General features: G+C 42.1%; 1 protein-coding gene across 1 annotated transcript; it reads right to left on the reverse strand.

Annotated features, from left to right (window-relative positions):
* Positions 1-1,070: 1,070 nt before the first annotated feature.
* slc7a5 (solute carrier family 7 member 5) lies at positions 1,071-18,502 on the reverse strand. The gene is given in 11 exon segments (XM_054619286.1): positions 1,071-2,889; positions 2,993-3,170; positions 5,085-5,234; positions 5,461-5,557; positions 5,671-5,774; positions 6,568-6,691; positions 6,803-6,847; positions 7,320-7,425; positions 15,608-15,733; positions 17,915-18,361; positions 18,364-18,502. Coding segments are annotated over 11 exon segments (1,557 nt in total). The 5' UTR covers positions 18,488-18,502; the 3' UTR covers positions 1,071-2,833.
* Between the last annotated feature and the right edge of the window lie 1,341 nt (positions 18,503-19,843).

A 19,843-nucleotide genomic window follows, 5' to 3' on the forward strand; every position in this document is an offset into this window, starting at 1 on the left:
GTTAATGTTTGAGTACAGCGTGTTATTTTGGCACAGTTTTGAATGTCATGAAAAGGAGAGTAAATGCAGGCCCTATTATTGTTTCAACTCCCTTTTCCTGCGGTGAAGCTTTTAACAAATAAAGTTAAGTTTTAAACTGTAACAATTTAGAGATACCTTTTGTAGTTTATTTCATAGCATGTTTTGTGCACACCACTATATTTTGCTGCGTGTGTCTTGACTGTTCACTAAAGTAACACCAGTGGTGACAACAATAAATCCTGCAGAGCTCCAACTACATGTGGAAAGACTAAAATACAGATTTTTCAGAATAAAATGTAGACCAGAGGCACACATTCTAGTTAAGACTATAGTGAGGTAAATCCAGCACCAAAATATCATTCCTTATTGATTTTATTAAAATGGTTGAGTCTACAAAGGAGTGGGAGATAGATAGAATTTTTAAGCTCAAACTAAAAAACGTTATTAAGATGTTTATAATATTTGGTGTACGTTCCTTATTTCAATAGTTTCACGGTAGTCAACAGCGCTGAGGCTGTGAATTCAAGGACAAGTTGGAAAAAAGTATTTTCTGGCCACTTGGGGGCAGTGCGACCAGCTGTAATCACACTGACATATGACATATGTATTATCCTCTTGTGAACAATTTCCTATTTAAACATAAAGCAGACACAACAACAGCATTCATTTGGAGTCCTTTTTTTGGCCACCTGACTACTACTTTTAGTTAACCTTTTTTTTGGTTTCTGAGAGAAACATCTGGCTTTTGAGCTGCAAGTTGTTCTACCCTGTTCACCAGCTGGTCGCTCACTTTATCAGAATGTTGTCTGGTGCTGTTCAGGTAGCACATTGTTTTGTTTTTTTCTCACCGAAAACGATGAGGTGGGCTAAAACATTTAATTTGCGGACCATGACACCAAATAAGAGCTAAAAAAGGACATAACTCTGTAGAGTTTTCTGTAGGTTGGTCACTGTTCACATTACACATACTCATTTCATACATTGTTTATATTTATATATTGCTGAGAGCAGTAAAATAAAGAACAATCACCACGTTGTGTATTTTTTGGGATCATTTTAGTTGGTAGTTAGCCACATTTGAAAAACAAGAAAAAGAGAACAAATGAGAACCTACAAAACACAATAGTGGAAAAACCTAAAAATTTATTTTTAAAGCACTTTACATAAAATTCCCCTGTAAACAAATTAGAGGGTCTAATAATAATAAACAACCTAAAAATAAATAAATAAACTTTCTACAGTCCTATTCGGGTTAGTTCACCCATCTGCTTTGTACGATGGCTGGAGTGTTAGAAAGGTTCTACCTCTAAAACATACACATTGACCCCTCCCGCATCCACCGCCAGTGTCTCCATGGAAACTACTACCGCTGTCACACTGTGAAACAGCGGTGCCATCTCCGTTGCCAGGAATAGGGTCGACGTTAATAAATCAGCACTAACTCATAGTAACGGATGAAAAATAAAAACTGTGATCTAAAAATGTAGTCCTTCTGTACTTGCAAAGAGCATCAGGTCTCTGTCTGAGTCTCTGCTCCATCGTGGCCTTATTACAGTGTGTTGTCAGAAACATCGTCTCACAGTGTGATGACGTTTTAACGAAGCTCGGCGAGCAGGGCTCAGCACGCTGAGAGATATTGAGATCTTGAGAATGAGATCGCTGACCCAGAAAATAAAATCACACAGCAGGAAAATAGCACATACTGTGAATTTGGACCCACTTTTCAGAAATGGTCTTCATACAATTTACCCCTACTGGTGTTTTCACCTCTGTCACAATGACCACATGATAATTTAAAGAGCTAATTTAAACTCCAAACCCCAGGAATCCTCAGAAGAGACAACAGGTAACCGGTCTGCAATGCTTTAAACATGTAAAGCAAGCAGGCTTTGAAGATAAAACATGGCCGAACAGAACATTTTAACTCCTATCTGTAGTTCCTTCTCTGTGGAATTCAGTTAGCTGTAAAATGAGAAAACAAATAAACATCTCTAACACACCAAAGTCTTCAATCAACTTCACCCTCCTCCTACAGCAGCATAGTCGACTTTAAAACCTCACTGGGAGACAAAAACAACACAGACTGAACAGACAAGACGCAGAGTGGTAACGGGCAGTAAAGCGACCGACCCACGGGCAACGACAGACAACACAAGACTTCACACTAAAACTGCTTAAGAATTGGAAAGACTGCGGGACCAAAGGTTTCCAATTCTTCATGAATATCTGACAAAACTGATGTTGGTAATTTCCAACTTTTTGCTTAAAAAGGAAAAGTTGGTTACCAGGAGATTAAAAGCGGATGCTTGCAGAATAATAATAAAAAACTTTTAGAATTGAGACACACAGCTTTTTTTGCCTCGGACACTACCACTACTAATGACAACTACTGCCGCAGTCGACAGTTTCACCTTCATACATTTGCCACCTAAGGCACAACTTGCTAAATACAACAAGTCTTCAATGAGGGATGATATTTTACATGAACTTATTCACGACCCAAAAAAACAACATTAAAATAAAAACAACAGTTCATTGAAATGCATCATTAAAAAAGAACCCATTACGAGCTACAAAGAATAGTTAGTGACTAAAATAGTCCAAAAGAAAAGAAAAGAAAAGAAAAAGAGGTTGAAGGCTTCAGGCGCCTGCATGTTTCTGTCTTCATCAGGTCCTTATCAGCAGCTGGCTGACAGGATGTGTGTGAGAGAGAAGAGGGGTGAAAGGGGTCAACGGAGGTCAAGCTTCATCAGCTGTGATGTCAGAGCCCAGAGGTCACTGTTGGTGCAGCTCGATTGGCTGTAAAGGCCTCTTAGGTCGCCTGCGGCACCACCTCCATCACTTTCTGACACATGGCCGTGGTCGAAACTGTAAAACACACAAACACACACACGAGTAGTGGTTAAACACAATGTCAAGTGAAGTTTTCCCAGAAACTCAAACACAGCGGCGGGACCGGCGTTGTACTCACAGATTCCGTTCAGCATCCACTTGGGTTTGCTCTGCCACCGCACGCCGATAAAGTAGACGGGAATTCCTGTCGCGATGATGCCGAAGCCGACCGCGCACTCTTTTGGGGTCTTCCAGATGGAGACGACGATGAGGAAGAGGCAGGCGAGCACGAAGCTCACCGGCAGCAGAATATTCACCTGAAGGGAAAAGAGATGGGAGGATTTTAAAACACCTTACCCTAATGAGGACACATTGATAAATCATCAAATATCTTTTGGGTCGTGACTATGAGTCTGAGACTATTTTTCCTTTAAACCCTTGATTTCTTAACACAAACTCTAAAAAGGTTCCACCGATCGCCTTTCTGAAAGTTATACTAAAGTTGAAGCATCTTTAGCTTCTGCACTGAGACGTCTTTCACTTTGAAACAGAATATTTGAGCGGTGTCAGGTTAGTTACTGGCATAAAGGTGACTAAATAACTTTTAATTTTATTTCAAGTACTTAGTTCACATTTTTCTTGTGCTGTTTTCATGGTTTAGACTAGACCCCTTTATCTCTGAAAAAGGTCAATCTAAACGCTACAGCGTACAATAATATCTTAAACAATAGCGTGCTTCCAACAACAGGACAACAGTGGGAAAAGGACCTTTTCTGTGTCGCCATGAGAATGCCAAGCGACAGCACAAAGCAACGGTCTTCTGAGTTTGGCGTGGAAGAACTTGACCTCAACCTCATTCAATCAATTATTTTGGATGAACTGCAACGCAGACTGTGAGGCGGGCCTCATCGCCCAACATCAGTGTTGGACTTCACTAAGGCTCCTGTAGCTCAATGGGTGCAAATTCCTGCAGCCAGGTCCCAAAAGGTTGTTATAGCAGCAGATGAATGGCTGCCAACAACCACTAATGAGTGGCATGTTCAGGTGACCACATGCTTTTGGTAGACCGAGTAGGAACTGAAGGTGTCGTGCATTTAGCGGGTTACTGATGAACAATATCCATTGACCAAGAGAAATGAGCTAGTAAATGTAATTGCGCGATGCGATGCTTCAGATGTGTTGAACAGTAGGAATGTGACAAGACAAAGGAAGGAGAAAGAAATAGAGTGGGAGAGTGAAAGAGAGAGATGGAGGTCAGCGGATAGACAGTGCCACCACTGTCCCACCACTCAGTCTCTCTCTCACACAAACAAATACACCCACACACACACACACAATCCCGGGCCAATAGATCTATCCGTCTCTTTCACTTCACTGCCCTAACAGACTCCGCCCCTGACCGACACACAATTCCATGCAAGCGTATGGATGAGCAGAGTCAGGGCAGTCATCAGGCTCTAGGGATGCACACACACATCCCTGTGCTTCTATGTTTGTGAGGACCCGATAATGCTTTCGTTAGCCCCTTAGCCTAACAATCACAACTAAATGCCTGACCTCAACCCTTACCTTTACCCTAACCTAAACCTAATTCTAACCTAAATCTTAAAACCAAGTCCTAAGCCTCAAACAGGCCTATGAAGAAGTGAGGACCGGCCAAAATGTCCTCAATTTCCTAAATTGTCCTCACTTTGTGGTTGAAAACTTGTCAGTCCTCACAATGCAGCAAGTACAGGAACACACATACACACACCAGCATACACTCATTGCAGACAAAGTGCAACAATGGCACAATGGTGCTCTGTGTTTTACTGTGTCCTGCAGCAACTGGACTAGTCAGGAGTCATGGAGCGCTTCCTCTTACACACAGACACAGACACACAGAGACACAGAGACACACACACACACACACACACACACACACACGCACACACACACACACACAAATGCACTACTACCCAGCAGTCCTCGACACCAGCTGACAAGCATCCGGCTTTTGTTCTGTCCTTAATCTGTGATCAGTCTGTATTCATCTGAGCTCTGCTGAATGGATCTTTTTCTCTTCGCGTGAGACGAAGAAGAAACACTTCCTGCTGCCAACGCTAACTCGAGCGGGAGGCGATGGTGACATCGACCAAATCAGACTCTCATGTCCACTTGTCTCCCACTGTCTTGTCCGTGCCCCTCTACGATCAGCCTCACAGAACGTTTCCCCATCAAGTTTGGCTCACCTTGATCGGTCGCTCCAGCTCTGGCTTCTTATAGCGGAGCCACATCATCCCGACGATTGCCAAGCCGATGCAGAGCCAGTTGAAGAAGCTGAAGAAGTTTATGACGGAGAAGATGTCGTTGGAGAAGGCGTAGAGCAGCGTCATCAAGCACTGGAGGGAATGAGAGAGAAGGGGTTGGGTGTGAGAACCAACAGTCATTTGTCTCCATTAAAATGTTGCTTTATATTTACACACATCCTATGGCAGGATTATTCTAATACTTCGGTACTGTGAAAAAGTGCATTCCTCTTCTGATTTAAAGGCTCAAAAAAGATTTATTCAGCAAAGACGTCTGTGTTTAAGTGTACTGTGAATTAAAAAAAATAAGAGGACATACAGTGAATATAAGTGAGGGCAGCGGGGTCAGCAGGGTGGGGTGGATCATTGACAGCAGACTGGGCAGGTGACCTTCTCGGGAACCCACGAAGAACAACCTGAGAGGGAAGGAGAGATGCCGTTGATTTGAAAAGATACGTTTTTGAGATCTCATTGTTTTATGTTTCGATAGTCTCCATGTACTTTTCTTTTGTGTACGTGTGTGTTTTACCTGGATGATGTGAACAGAGAGCCGTTGACGGATCCGAAGCAGGACAGGCCCACAAACACGGGGATGATCCACGCCATGGGACCCAGGTGGGCGTTACCGAAATCCTGCAGGACAAACACACACACACACACAAACACGGTATAGATAATTGTAATAAGTCACGTTAAGTAGCAAAGCAGGTCCAGTCCCACCAAGTGGCGCAGCTAAATTCATCGACAATGGGTTCGCCCAGTTTATTCAAAGGAAGTCTTTGTACAATTGACTCCTATATGGATTATCATACAGTATACCTTGCTATATACATTATACTATATATATATATATCTTTTTTTATATTGTACTATACTGTTTTTATACCTGATGTTCCATTCCAGTCCATCCTATGTTTATATTGCTGTACCTTTCACCTTATTCTATATCTCAAATCATACATTTTTTTCTATCATACTCTATATCATATTTAGAATACATATTTTTATCAATACAGACCAACATTAAGTACCGTCACTTAATCATATCATCAGTGTACAATGTTTAAATAGACTAGCTGCTATTATATATCAAAATACTGTCACCTTCCTAATTTGGCTCCATATCTTTTATAGTATTTCTATATTCATTTTAATTCTTATTTTAGTTTTTTAATATATACACCAATTTATTTCTGTCTTTCACTGTCTCCGTTTATCTGTAGTATCGCTGTCTTCGTGCTGCTGGGACAACCGAATTTCCCCGCTGTCCATCAAGAAACATTTTCCTATCTAATATTGTGATTTGCGTAATTAACACATTTATGGTTTTCAGATGTTTGTGTAAAAAGTAAAAAAATGTTTTCGGCATCATTCACACAAAAATAAAGTAGTAGTGCAGCAGCAGAAAGTAAGTGTGTGCACTCACCACGGCCACAGCCTCTGAGATGAGCATCTGCTCGGGGGAGAGGGTGGTGAAGTAGGCCAGGTTGGTCAGAACGTACACTACTGTCACTATAGGCAGAGAGATGATGATGGCGCGGGGAAGGTTTCTGAGGGAGTCAAACACAAACACATTCTTAGTTACAGACAATCTTTCGCTCTACTGCAACCAAGTCTGAATTTTATTATGAAACGAGTACAAGTCGCTCATCAACACTCACTTGAAAGGCTCAATCATCTCCTCAGTGACCAAATTCAAGTAGTTCCTGTAAGCAGAGGAGTCAGAGACATAGTATGTAGCTTAACAGTTATAATGCACATTTTACAAATCTATTATTAATATATATTAATGCAATAAAATGTTACTTTATTTAGCAAAAAAAAAAGCTTTTTTTTTTTCTTTTTTTTTTTTTTTTTACAGTGGAAAGAAAGACAGTGAAAAACACTATGACTATATTGATCCAAAAGCAGTAAATTCACAATCTAGCTCTATTCTAAGGAGGGAAATGAAACTAGGAAGCAGGCTGGGTGATTATTATAAGAGTCTTATCTGGATGATAACATGATATCAAGGTATTGATTTACAGAATGTTGTAAGGATGCATTTCATCCTTCCACCATGAGGGGTCGCTACCTCATGGTGCTAACATATTAATCGGCTGATCCTAAATTGGAGAGTGGACAATGAACAGGCAGCGCAGCAGCTGGCGGCACAGGTAGGTCGATGTGTTAACTCACCAGCCCCCGTAAGCAAACAGGCCGCTGTAGATCGCCAGGCCAATGCTGCCAAACTCATATTTGGACCCTTCGAAGGAATTTTCTGGAAGAAGACGATCCACACCACCTGGAGAAGAACAGGGAGAAAGAATTGGGTTAGGACAACAAAAATACCAACTAATTCCCTCTGTCTGCGTTATTGCTTCCGCAGGCAAGTTTACCAGCCGGTCTGGAGAACCCCAAAAGCGGAATAATAAATGGAACAATGAGCCGCGGTTGCCCAACGAACTCCAGAAAGCCTCGGCTTAAATCTGTCTCGGTATGTGGATCAGGGAAGGACTGCAGAATGTGACGGAGTAAGACGGCCAATAAGTGACCCAGACAGCGGTATCCACCCAAGGCCTCACTCAACAGACAGAGAGAAGTTTTATTGCCTTGCTCAAGGGCAGGGCAACAGTAGTGGAGGGATGGGAGGTTATTACGATCTAACTTCAATTTCTCAAATGATGTGCGGATTTATGACATTTTGGACTCCTCTGAACTCCAGATTGCTGCAGGCCACATTCCTGCAGAGCAGCTCCCAACAACGAGCAAACACACACACATTCTCAGACACAGCGACAGTCACTAAACCAACAGCCCGGTGCTGTGTTGGTAATGGGAGGGTTAGCCCTAAGCCTTGGTGTAGTGTGGGAAGCGCCCAATTACTGCGCCATCCGTTTGACTAACGGCCCCGATGTGTGAGCACCGAATCCTGAGGTCCCGTTGCCACATCTGGGCAACACCGCTCTACATATCAGCCTGACATGGGTAGCTGTACTGGGGGTCTCTGGGTCCTGGTCTGCACCATTTCTAAGCACACTTCTCTAGCGGAGGTTCCTCATGGCTGCTTAAACTTCTTCAATGAAGCATTAGAAGGTTTCCATCAGTTGGGTTGAAGCGATTGAATTGAGGAATCTTCAAAGAGTTGTTGGGAGTCCGCTTATCCAACGCGTTCTCTTCAAATGTCTTGCCTTGTCTAACCAACAGTCCAAGACCCCAACACATTCAATATACAACTAGAAAAGTCTACTCAGTGGAGTGAAGTCGAGGGTAACAAAAACGTAGATTTATTCATTTCTTATGGTGCCTTATTGGGGAGTAAGCAGTCAATGACGGTATAAAACAGTTAATAAAAGTTTTTTTCCAAAACTGTGAATTCCCGCAACCACAAGAGATCCTCAAGCAAACAGTCATAAATGAGCACAAACAATATCAGGCTGATGGGTCAAGTAGTGTGCGAGATTACCCATGGACAGACGTAAGCGCACGCACGCACGCACATACACAACGGATCACATGATCTATCCACTGGCTTACGCCTCACAGAGATAATAATATAAACCAAAGAAAATTTTAAATTGAGAAGCTGGAACCAATGTTTGTTTGGCATTATTTGCAATGAATGAAAAATAAAAAAAATATATATAATTATTATGGTTAGAAAATAAATACTAAATCAACAGTTTACCTAAACACAACCCTAACAAAAAATTTGTATGATTGAAATAAATTAAAATTAAAATTAAAAAATAAATATATATATATATATTAAAGATAAGCTGAGTTGAAATATTTGTATCACATGCAACTTTAATGACGTCTTCTCCATGCCAGTGCTGTAACAGCAGGTTTGATTTCTGGGAGAAACAGGAGATATTTTACATATTTGAAACCTGAGTCTTCAATTAATTCAAATATCAAAGAAGTTTATCTGTACACTAAGATCTCTTGTGAATATCATTTCTTTTTGAAAATGAGGTGAGGCAACCATTGTTGCCTAATAAACCTACAGCTCACCTCTCATCAGAGAGGCTTGAGCTCAGTGAACAACTTATTTGTTCCCAACCTTTACAGCTTGTTATTGTGCCCATGTCTGAATCATTACTGACTAACATTTATGAATTGAGGGCTCATTAGAGTTGCATAGAAAATAATTTGCGGCGGAAAAACTAAAATATGTCCTCCTTCAATCCTCTGTGTGTCAAGTCTACTCTTGCACTGCAATTTACAGCTTTACTTCTTTTTTTATGTTGCTCCCAGATTACTTTCCACAACACTGGTCAGGAAATACTCAGCCGGTCACATGATACCAGTGCCAGGCAGTGAAAGTGAGACACACACACAGAATAAAAAATGCATGCACGACCCAGAACAAACACAAAAGGTGCACAAGTACCAACAAAGAGTGAATGAAAGACAACCAGAGTCCTCTAGTGAGTTTAAATTAAGTCTGGTTTAATAAAAGGACATAAGAAGGATTTATTTAACTAATGGAGCATTAAAAAGTACAATGACTGTGTTTTCTTAAGTTAAAGCCGGGCTTGCGGTTGCCAACTGCTTCAAGTCTTTATGCTAAGCTAGGCTAATAAGCTTGTGGCTCTCGTGTCATACTAATCGCAGAGACATTAGAGTGGTATCGATCTTCTCATCTAACTCTGAAAGAAAACTGGATTCATGAGCTGTTCTTTTAAACAATCCCTTAAATGTTCCTAATGATCACGCCTCGATTTAAAAAGCCCCCGACGTCATGAGTTGTTTTTTTTCTCATTGTCTGATCTGATGAATTAAGAGACGGGCCTTTTGTGGTGATTGAACTATAACACTTTACCAACTGCAGTTACCATGATTTGAAGAGAAAAACAGCAGGCCTGGAGGTAAATTAGTAGTGGTACTTGGGATTTCAGCTAAGCTGATATCTTTAATTTAAAGTGTGCCATTCATTTTTAGCCTTCTGCGGTTGACTAGCAGGAAAAAGAATACAAAAAAAAAGATGCAAACTGCAAAAATCGGGTGTCTTTAACATAAAAAGCAGCAGTGATTGGCAGTTTCTGTGCTACACTGTTGATACTTTTTGGCGGTTTTCAGCACATGAATCAGTGCACGTGAGAAGAAATGGAAATGAGGAAAGTAAGCGAATAGTTAAAGTCAAGAGGGAAAACACAAGAGGCTCTTCTCATGTTTCATCTTTATCTCATCTGATTGTTCCAACAACAGGGAGCTAAGTGGAGAGCGAGAGTGTTGGGAAAACAGTAGGAAAACGCTGCTTTGGTCCATGAATGCATCATAACAACAGCTTTTATATCCGCAGTCTAGGTCTTCCATTTTTTTCCTTTTTAAATGACGAATACAGACTACCGCCACTTGCTGGTATGGAGAGTTATTTCCTGCTAGGAGGCCTTTGGCTGTAGTCTTTTTGTGTGTGCTCAAATACAACTTTTTGGCCATGACACATGCTGCTAGTTCTTTGATATTGGTTTGTCGTGTCTGGGCTTTAAGGCTTTGGATGCTTGGCAGTGACTGAGTTTACTTTTAGTTCAAATTGGATCAGGTTAAGGCAAAGGCATTACATAGATTAGTCTTACTCTTGAGACTGAGATGAATGGAGCTCTCCAAGTTTCAGAAAAAAAGAAGTCCATTTTGGGACCGTCCCACTGCAAAAACTTTGGTTTGGTGTGAACCAGCAGTGCAAAACCACTGGACTTTTACAAGAAGTGAGAAAATATTGGTCTGTAAGTGTAACTGTTTAAATGTGTGTTTTATTTATCAAATAAACCAAGTAAGATTAATAATAAGAAGGTGAGAATGAAATCCCCTCACAGAATAACAGATGGCCTGAAGAAACTGTAAAGTAAATCAGATATAAATTTACGTAGCTGCTGGTCAACAAGAGATCCGTCTCTCTGAGAAACAAGGGGCTTTACTGCTGCTAATCAGATCACACTGTCCTTTAATCTGAGACACCAGCAGACTCTGTACTTATGAGCCACAGAGCGCAACCAACACACACCAACAAACTTCTAATCACGTAAAATAAGCGGCTGGCTGGTTTGACATAACCGATGCAAGGATTCCCTTGCTTTTGCTACAAACAATACATTTTTAATTAGACCAAAAACTACCATCTAATTCAATAAAAAGCAACATCATTTGTTAACTATTCCTGTATAATGACCCATTGATTAAATTCCCCAACTTCTCTGGTCTGGAATGTATCTGTCCAAATGTTTTATTTCGGAAATTCAATGCCTAGTTAATAGCCTGTATTACATCTTTCTTTCTGAATCAGATGGGGGGGGGGGGGGGGGGTTAAACAAACCTATAAATCACTTAATAACCTCTCTTTTCAATTTTCAAACATCAGCCTGTAGAAGGCCACAGCAAAGACAACCCGTCGTAGTGAATCTGGGGATGTAATCACAGCCATGCGCTCTGTCTTTGTTGGGATCTGGCTAATCTGAGATGTCTCTGATAAACAGTTATTAGAGGCACTGTGATGAAAAGGACTGGGGTTAAAGATTTAGGAAATACGAGCAGACCTTTAAAACAGCACAGAAAAGGACTAGAGTTACAAATGAGTAGAATTACTCTTCATGCTGCAGCTGCACACCTGAACGGGTATTGCAGGGTTTACATTCTGTTTACGTGGATTAAGGTGACTCAAAGAATGAAAGGCAACATTTGTGATGCATGAACAGATTTGGGATACTGGTGCAATTGTCATGCAACTGTCCACGTGTCCCAACCACAGGATTTCACTTCTAAAATTGATAAACCTGACTAAAGTACAGCTACAAAAGGTCATGAGACAACTTCTATAGTCTCGGATATACATATATAATACATTTGAACTATTGAGTATTTGTATGTTTTTTATGTTGTTTTGTCTTAGTTGTTTTCTATATACCTCCGTGGCTGAACTTGGAGAAGCAAAAGAGAAAATTTTAAATAGTAAAACTAACTAACTTTTTTTCACGTTTTCATAAAGCTTAGCCAACGAAGAAACGAGTACCTGCTGTGATGTCCCAAAACACTTTTTTCATCAGGACAATGCTCCATATATATGTAGCAGGTTTAACTTTTATCTGTGTTCCCTGAACCCTCTGCCACCGATCTTAGCCAGTGAACAAACCACATACCTCTCTCTCGTCTCTCTCCCTTTCTCTCTTTGTACGAAACCTCTCTCCCTCTCTCCCTCTCTCTCACACCCACCTTGCCTCTCTCTAACCTCCTCCCTCGGCTCCATCCCTTTCTGGTCCACTTATGAACAATTCCAGCCAGTGTTGAGGTCCTGTTTGCCCACCAGTCAGCTGATCTGAGAACCTGGGACCTATGACCTCAGCACAAACATCCCACTGTGTGCCTGACTGAACTTGGATTAGGATTTTTTTTTTTTTAAATCAACAATCTAAAACTGTTGCCTTGATTTGTTTAATCCTGGTAACATAAAGAGGGTAGCATCACATTGCAGCAACAAGGTAGAGTTGCTCTAACATAGTTTAACCAAACATCAGCAGGTTTCAGGGAAACGAGTCTAGGACTTATAAGAACTTTGTAAGCTGACCTAATTCTGAACAAACAAGCAGTAGTTCATTAAAGTTGTGAAACAAGAATGGGTAACAGTAACAGTAAATTAACAGAAAAACAGAGCGAGCTAAAAAAAACAAAAACGTTATGGTCGTTGTCATCTTTTTAACCAGAAGTGACCATATTTGGACGAGCGTGTGGAGCTGTGGAAGAATACGCTTGCTACGCCTCTATCCTGAATGACAGGTCTCCAACCACAAGGTAGCCCCACCCTAAAGCATTATCTGCTCCATGGTCTATTTGACTTTAAATAGGACCATTATTTACTAAATGATGATGATTGAGACCATAATTTTCTCATAGACTTCTACACAATCAGACTTATTTTTTGCAAGCAGAGGAGTCGCCCCCTGATGGCCATTAGAAAGAATGCAGAGTTAAAGCTTAAGGGTTTAGGGTTAACTTTAATAAGATCCCACTTCTAAATTGTATTAAGCGCTTCAATACTTTTTGGTTTCTTGCTAATTTTTGCTTATTTTCTGGATCGTTTAAGATGCTTTAACCTTTATAGCTGTAGGTTTGCTGTTGCAGTTCGAGTCAAAGTGAGACTTTTCAAGAGAACTGCTGATTTTCATAGCTGGCTATGGTAAATGTCAGGTGTCAGGACAAAGGGTAAGGAGGTCATAGGTGAAGCTCAGTGCTCCAGACAGAGGAAACACACAGCTGAGCTCCACAACCACCCCTCAGTCTCTGAGAACTCCACCTCCCTTTAAACTCAGTGACATTTCACTTTTTTCTCTCTCAAAGACATCTCTCTCTTTGAGCAAAATGTTGCGACTGGACTAATCTGACAAAACGGACTCCAGCTACTAATGTGTAACACTATATGCTTTGTGATTATGGTCAATCTTGCGTCTCGGGCTGACTCAGTTACATTCATGCTCGTAGACTTCCCTTCTATCGCGTTTTCCCCATACCCCCAGATTTCTATATAAACCTTGGTGTCTCACTTGGACGATTAAAGCAGCCCACAGCTTCATCGCAGAGAGGAAGAGAGGCGACACAACAGGGCTTGGCACCCACACAGGAAGGTGTAAGCCTGCTGGTAAAAAGGGATTTTTTTTCGACTCGATAGGAAGCAGACAGGTATTATGCCATCTTCAATATTTAAGACTACAAGCCATAGAAGTCTAGAATCTGTGACATGGACCCAATGAGCCCCAAAGTCTCCATTGATTGTTCCTTCCTCTAGAAGGCAGACTTTAATTTCCTGAGCTCACTTCCTGTCTGTGTTAGTCATAATACTATACATTCTTTAAAAAAAACCACTTCAATGGTCTAATGTCTTCATGGGACACAAGTCCCTGCTGGGTCGTACAATCTGTTTGATTGACTCAGACGTGTTACGGCCAATAAATAGATTTCCACTGAAAGGAGCCGTGTTCTGCTCGAGCCATTGTCTGGTCCCAGTTCTGTCCTCATGTCTTTGGCTACATTTCATAACATCCTGTGGCCTTAATGAGGCTTCGGGCCCGACTCCCGGGAGCTAAACAACGGCTACTCCACTTCCACAGAGTCACTGCTCATCTCGAAAAAAATACAGCAGGCCTGGTTGGGATTAACTTTCGTCAGAAGGGTTGGAAATTAGCCACCAGCTACCAGCCAACCCAGCGGGTAAAATATGATTTCATATTATAATCTATTGAGAGGCTGGTAGATTTTGAAGTCCACCAGCCAAAGTGGCAGGTGGACAAAAAAGTTCATTGCCAACACATGGCTTTGATCAGATAAAGTCTCAGAAGCGGCGCAACTGAAATTTGGGTTGACAGGTTTAAAAAAAAAAAAAAAAAAACTCCTGGATTACACTAAATCTCCTGAATTACAGATTTAATTTGTCTGTAAATTTAAAATAAATGCCTTTAATTAACTAATTTCACTTAGTATTACCCGTCAGAGCATTAGGGTCTGTTTATGTCAGAGGAGGTGATGAGCACAAACAGAGATTTCATAGATAAAAACAGAATTGTGCAAGATTAACCACTTCCTGTTTTATGTCACGTGATACAGTTAAACATAGTATTCTGCCTGGGTGAATTACTAAATCCAATGGAGGACAACAAACAAAAACAAGTTTTAGAGGAGATTAACCCCTAAAGGTTTGTAATGGGTTACACACACAGGAGAAATTCGTTTTCAGGGATTTCTACCAGAAATGGTTTATTTAAACCCAAACCATGATCTTTTACTAAACTTGGTCGAAACCTGGTCTGTTTGCTGCCTAAACCCATGGATGGATTACTGATCCAGCTTCCCCTGCACAGGCCCTCTGGCATCTGCAAAATGTAATTAATTAAAGAGAAACATATCAACCAGAAAGAGATGTAAAACTACCACACAGACACAAGAAACGACCAGAAAGAGACCCAGATAGACTACATAGAAACAAAAAGAGACATAAATAGACTACAAAGGGACAAAAAGAGATGCAAAGTAGCCGCAACGAGACACAGAGACATAAAAAAACATCAACAAAGTCGGTGTGTCTTGCTCCTATGTAGGAGAGTTGGTGGGACCTTTTGTCTCATAATAGAGAGTTCTGCCTGAAACTTCTCGCTTGTGTACTTGGATGTGAGACTTATTTGGTATGCTGATTTTATGATAAAATGCTGATTGCTGACTGATTTGTAATGTTGCCAGTAAAGAAGAACAATTGTTTTTAGGTCCCGTGCCAGCAGTACAGAGAAATTAGAGAAATATTACACTTTTTTTTATTACAACTAATTTGACATTATTCGTTTGGACAACAGGAATTTGTAAAAAAAAAAAAAAAAAAAAAAAAAAAGAAGAAAATAAGGGATAAAATTATATGGAATTCAACATTGAGGACGTTCATGACCCTCGGAGGGAACCTTGTGAACATGCGGGTTTGCGTGTTTGTACGCTTTTGTGCTTGTGTGAAGTACCTTGGCCGATTTTGACGAAGCCGATGATGATGATCATCCCAAGAGCCAGGAGCTTGGCCGCGGCAAAGATGTCCTGCACTCTGGTGGCAGCCTTCACACTGTAGCAGTTCACAAAGGTCAACAAGACTGCAAAGACAGAGGGAGAGAGAGAGAGAAAGAGTGTAAGTGGTGGCATCCTTTAGAAGCAGCTCTTTGAATTCCACCATGGTGCTTCACTCAGTCGCCGGATGCTGAGGATTTCTCATTAGGCACACGTAGAACAAACTTCTCTGCAGTTGTTGTTGATGTTAGAATGGCTTTTAAGTGTGTTTCCCCGAAACCCTTCTTTCAATTTGTACTCAAACTTGAGGTTGTGTAGGCGTGTGCGTGAGTGTGCATGCCCTGTGTGTGCATTTGCGGCTCTAAAAGCATGCTGGGAGCTGGAGGGGAAACCACAGATTGGTGGAATAAACGCTGCCCACAATACACCCCTCTTTCTTTTCACCCACACAAGTGCAGTGATGGTGTCCAACCCACCCCACCCTCCCCCCTCCTGCGCATGCACACTCGTGGGGTTGTTGGAGCAGCCCCTGAACCCTGGACGCCGTTAAAAGTGATTAACTAAAGCAGCAGGTTCCCTTCAAAGCACCTAAATCAGGTCGGGGCCACAGGAACAGGAAGAAGAGACGGAGCACAATGAGGCTCTGTGTTAAAGAGACCAGGACAAAAGGGAGAGGGAGCCTCAGTACAGTAGATGGATGGACGCACACAAATTCACACAGGCATGCACACACACAAACAAACACACAACTGGCTATTACTTGGGACCATATATGTGTGTACATGTATGTACAAACATACACATGTGTGATTTGGCTCTCAGGATCACCCCACTGCCAACACACACACACACACACACACACACACACAGACAGACAGACAGACAGATAACCGAGCCTCTCAGTCTACTGCTTTGCAATGTGGTCTCAGTCAGGATTTAGCCTTCAGTCAATCTGAAGATTAGGTGCTAAGGTTTCTAGCATGCACCACACACACACACACACACACACACACACACACACACACACACACACACACACACACACACACACACACAGTAATATTCACCATGTCATGCTTTATCAAGTATTCAGATACTGGTGCAGCTTTTGACTTGAAGGGGGCAGGGGGATTGGTCTTGTTGTATGTGGCAGTCAAAGAAAACAACCAGAGACTGGTGCTAACAAGTTAAAGTAGCAAATAATCCAGTGTTAATCTTGTTAAGACTCCAGGCAAAACAAGTTGAACCTGAACTGAAATGCAACAGCGTTCTTATGCAAAACTGGGCCGGGAAGCTCTACATTTACTGACCCTAAATGCACTTTTAAAGGTTAAATTTAATGCTTTGAGTTAAAATAAATGTATGACCTGTTTGTCTATCACATTCAGTTCAATTTGCAACTGATTTACTGTTTTACACATTCCAATTTTTTTTTTTACAATAAATTATGTTTTAAAGGCCTGTTTGTTTAACACCTAAAATTTAATTTGTTTTAATGTTTTTTACACATACAAAACATATTTATAAATTTACAATAAATGTTCTTTTTTGAATGCCTATTTATTCTTAAATTTAGAGCAGGTGCAGATGCAATTATAATCAAGTAGCCTGCAACGTTTGGTTTCAATATAGGATTTCAAACTGGTGATAACAAAAAAATAATAATGTATGTGATATAGGGTTTTTCTTCGTTGAATTTGAAGATTTCACCTACTTAGCTCAACAGATGTGCGACATTTCATTTCTTATTTATAACAAGGTTATAGATAAATACAATCATTCTTATAAAAGGAGAATAGGGAGAAATATTAAAAATCTATTCCTACATTTAATTAAATAAAATAAGAGTGCATATTAGAAAATGTATTTATCATAAATTGCCTCTTATGGGTGTAATTTAACGAGACAATTAGCTAGTGATGCGCGTGAGCACCTTCTGTCGTCACCGGGGCTGATGTAAGAACGCGGCATCTTTTCACCACCGTGCCTTGAAGCCGAGCGCGCGCAGGTGGTAATGTACTGAATGAAGTGCGTCTCTGAAGGGCATCACACGTGCGCCCGTAAGGTATCGCATCGGTGCTTCCTCGTGAGTGAGCGCGATCATTTCATCTTGTTTGTGTCAAAACAAACACATAAGTGTGTAACATGAGCCGTTTAGCGTTCCTTCCGTCGGCACCACAAACCAGACTGCAACACCCAAAAGTTGCATCATCCCCGGGGCAGCGTGGCTCGGGCTCGAGCTCGAGCTGCACGGTTCGCATACTCACGGATGCAGAGGCAGGCCACGAGTTTGGCCCCTTCTTCCGGCACCGGGCACACGGGGAACAGGGGCTTGAGGAGGTAGGTGGCGAAAACGTAGGCGACGATGTACTGCGAGGACGGCCGGATGATGAGCAGCTCGATCCAGAGCTTGAGGAAAGCCAGCAGGGGGCCGTACACCTCCAGGATGTAGGCGTAGTCCCCGCCGGACTTGGTGATGGTGGTCCCCAGCTCCGCGTAGCAGAGGGCTCCCACCGTGGAGAAGACCCCGCACACCGACCACACCACAAGGGACAGACCCACGGAGCCGGCTTCCTTCACCACGCCGGTCGGTGTGACGAAGATGCCCGAGCCGATGATGGTGCCCACGATGATGGCCACGCCGTTCAACAGGGTGATGGTCTTCTTCAGAACGATCCCTTCTCCTCCTCCTCCTCCTCTCCTCCCGCCGCGGCGGCGTTGTTGGGGTCTCCTCCCGGTGCTCCGCCCTGGTCCCCCTTCTCGAGCATCCTTTCCGTGACCTGCTTGTCCTCCTCCCTGTCCGCCGAGGAGTTGGAGTTTCTCTTTTTTAACCCTGACATCGTTAGCTGAGGTTCCTCTTTCTTCTTCTTCTTCTTCTTCTTCGGGGTGGGGGTCTGGGGGTGGGGGGGGGTTAGAGGGACACAAAGCTTCCCGCTCTGCTGGCTCCCTTCGTCCTCTTCTCTGTCGGTCCGGTGTGCGGTCTGATGCCGGCCGGGCTCCGCCACGAGGACTCCGCGTTGTTCTGCTGGTGTGAGTCAGAGCGAGCGTGCCTCCTCGTATCCCTACTCTATCCGCGTAAGAAACAACTAATGTGCACGATGGTCCCTCCTCCGTCAAGGCCAGCCCCTGCTTTAAACTTCACCTCCTCCTCATCAAAAGACCTGCATCACTTATTCCTCTTCTCCGCCATCTAGCCGCGGGAAGTGGGACTACTCCTCTCTGGTGCACCTCATCCCCCCCACCATCACCACTCCAACTCCCAGTGATGTGGTGTTGAGGGGTCAGATGGACCCCCAAGTAGAATCTAACTGTATGGTATCATATCTGCATAACATAACAAGGAAGTACTAGCAATACAGCACAGAAGCAATAATTACTCAACAATGTGGAAGCACATTTTTTTTTCTTCCAGCCAGGCACACAAACCAGCTGGACTGGTTTTTATAGAGACTCAGAAAATCGTTTAAAAAAAAGGAAATCCAGAATATGTTGTGTTATTAACAAAACTGGTCCATCCTTGGTAAAAGCATTGCATAACCTTATTTGCTTTTCATGAGTGGAAAACAGAGTATCACTCTATCAGTTCCTACAGATCTACAGTGGCCACTTTGCATCCTTCCTGGATTAAAAATATGGGTCGGATATGCAAATGTTGAAATATTTTGGTGAATATTATGGTGATTCTAGCACAATTTTTTTTATTTTTTTAGCAAAGATATTTTCCCCATCATGTTTAAGAGTTGTCATCATTGGAGGATTGACCTCCCAGTTTAATATCCCCCCCTCCCATTTCCGCTTTTCATCTAACATCATGAATCAAACACATTTTGTAACGCAATCATTGTGTTTCTCAAGACAAATCAGCCCAGCTGTTTCATAAACCACCTCACCCCTTCAGGGCTGCAGGGGACTTAAGCATATTTCTGCATTCGTCCTGGTTAGAGGCAGGACACGCCTTGGACAGGTTGCCACAGATCTGTATGTAAACCGACAACCATTCCCACACCTACAGGTTAATTGGAATAACCAGTTTGGCTAAACTTCTGTAGATAATACTAACTCTACAAACCCATTACCTGTACAACAGTTTAAAACAATACAAACAAGGCCAAAGCTCCATCATTTAAAGGGAAGTTCCCCCCTAAATCCAGAGATTCTACGCATATCGGAAAGCAATACAAATGTGCACCAAGAGA

The sequence above is a fragment of the Anoplopoma fimbria genome, chromosome 19, assembly GCF_027596085.1.
Source record: "Anoplopoma fimbria isolate UVic2021 breed Golden Eagle Sablefish chromosome 19, Afim_UVic_2022, whole genome shotgun sequence".
NCBI classification, from domain to species: domain Eukaryota; kingdom Metazoa; phylum Chordata; class Actinopteri; order Perciformes; family Anoplopomatidae; genus Anoplopoma; species Anoplopoma fimbria.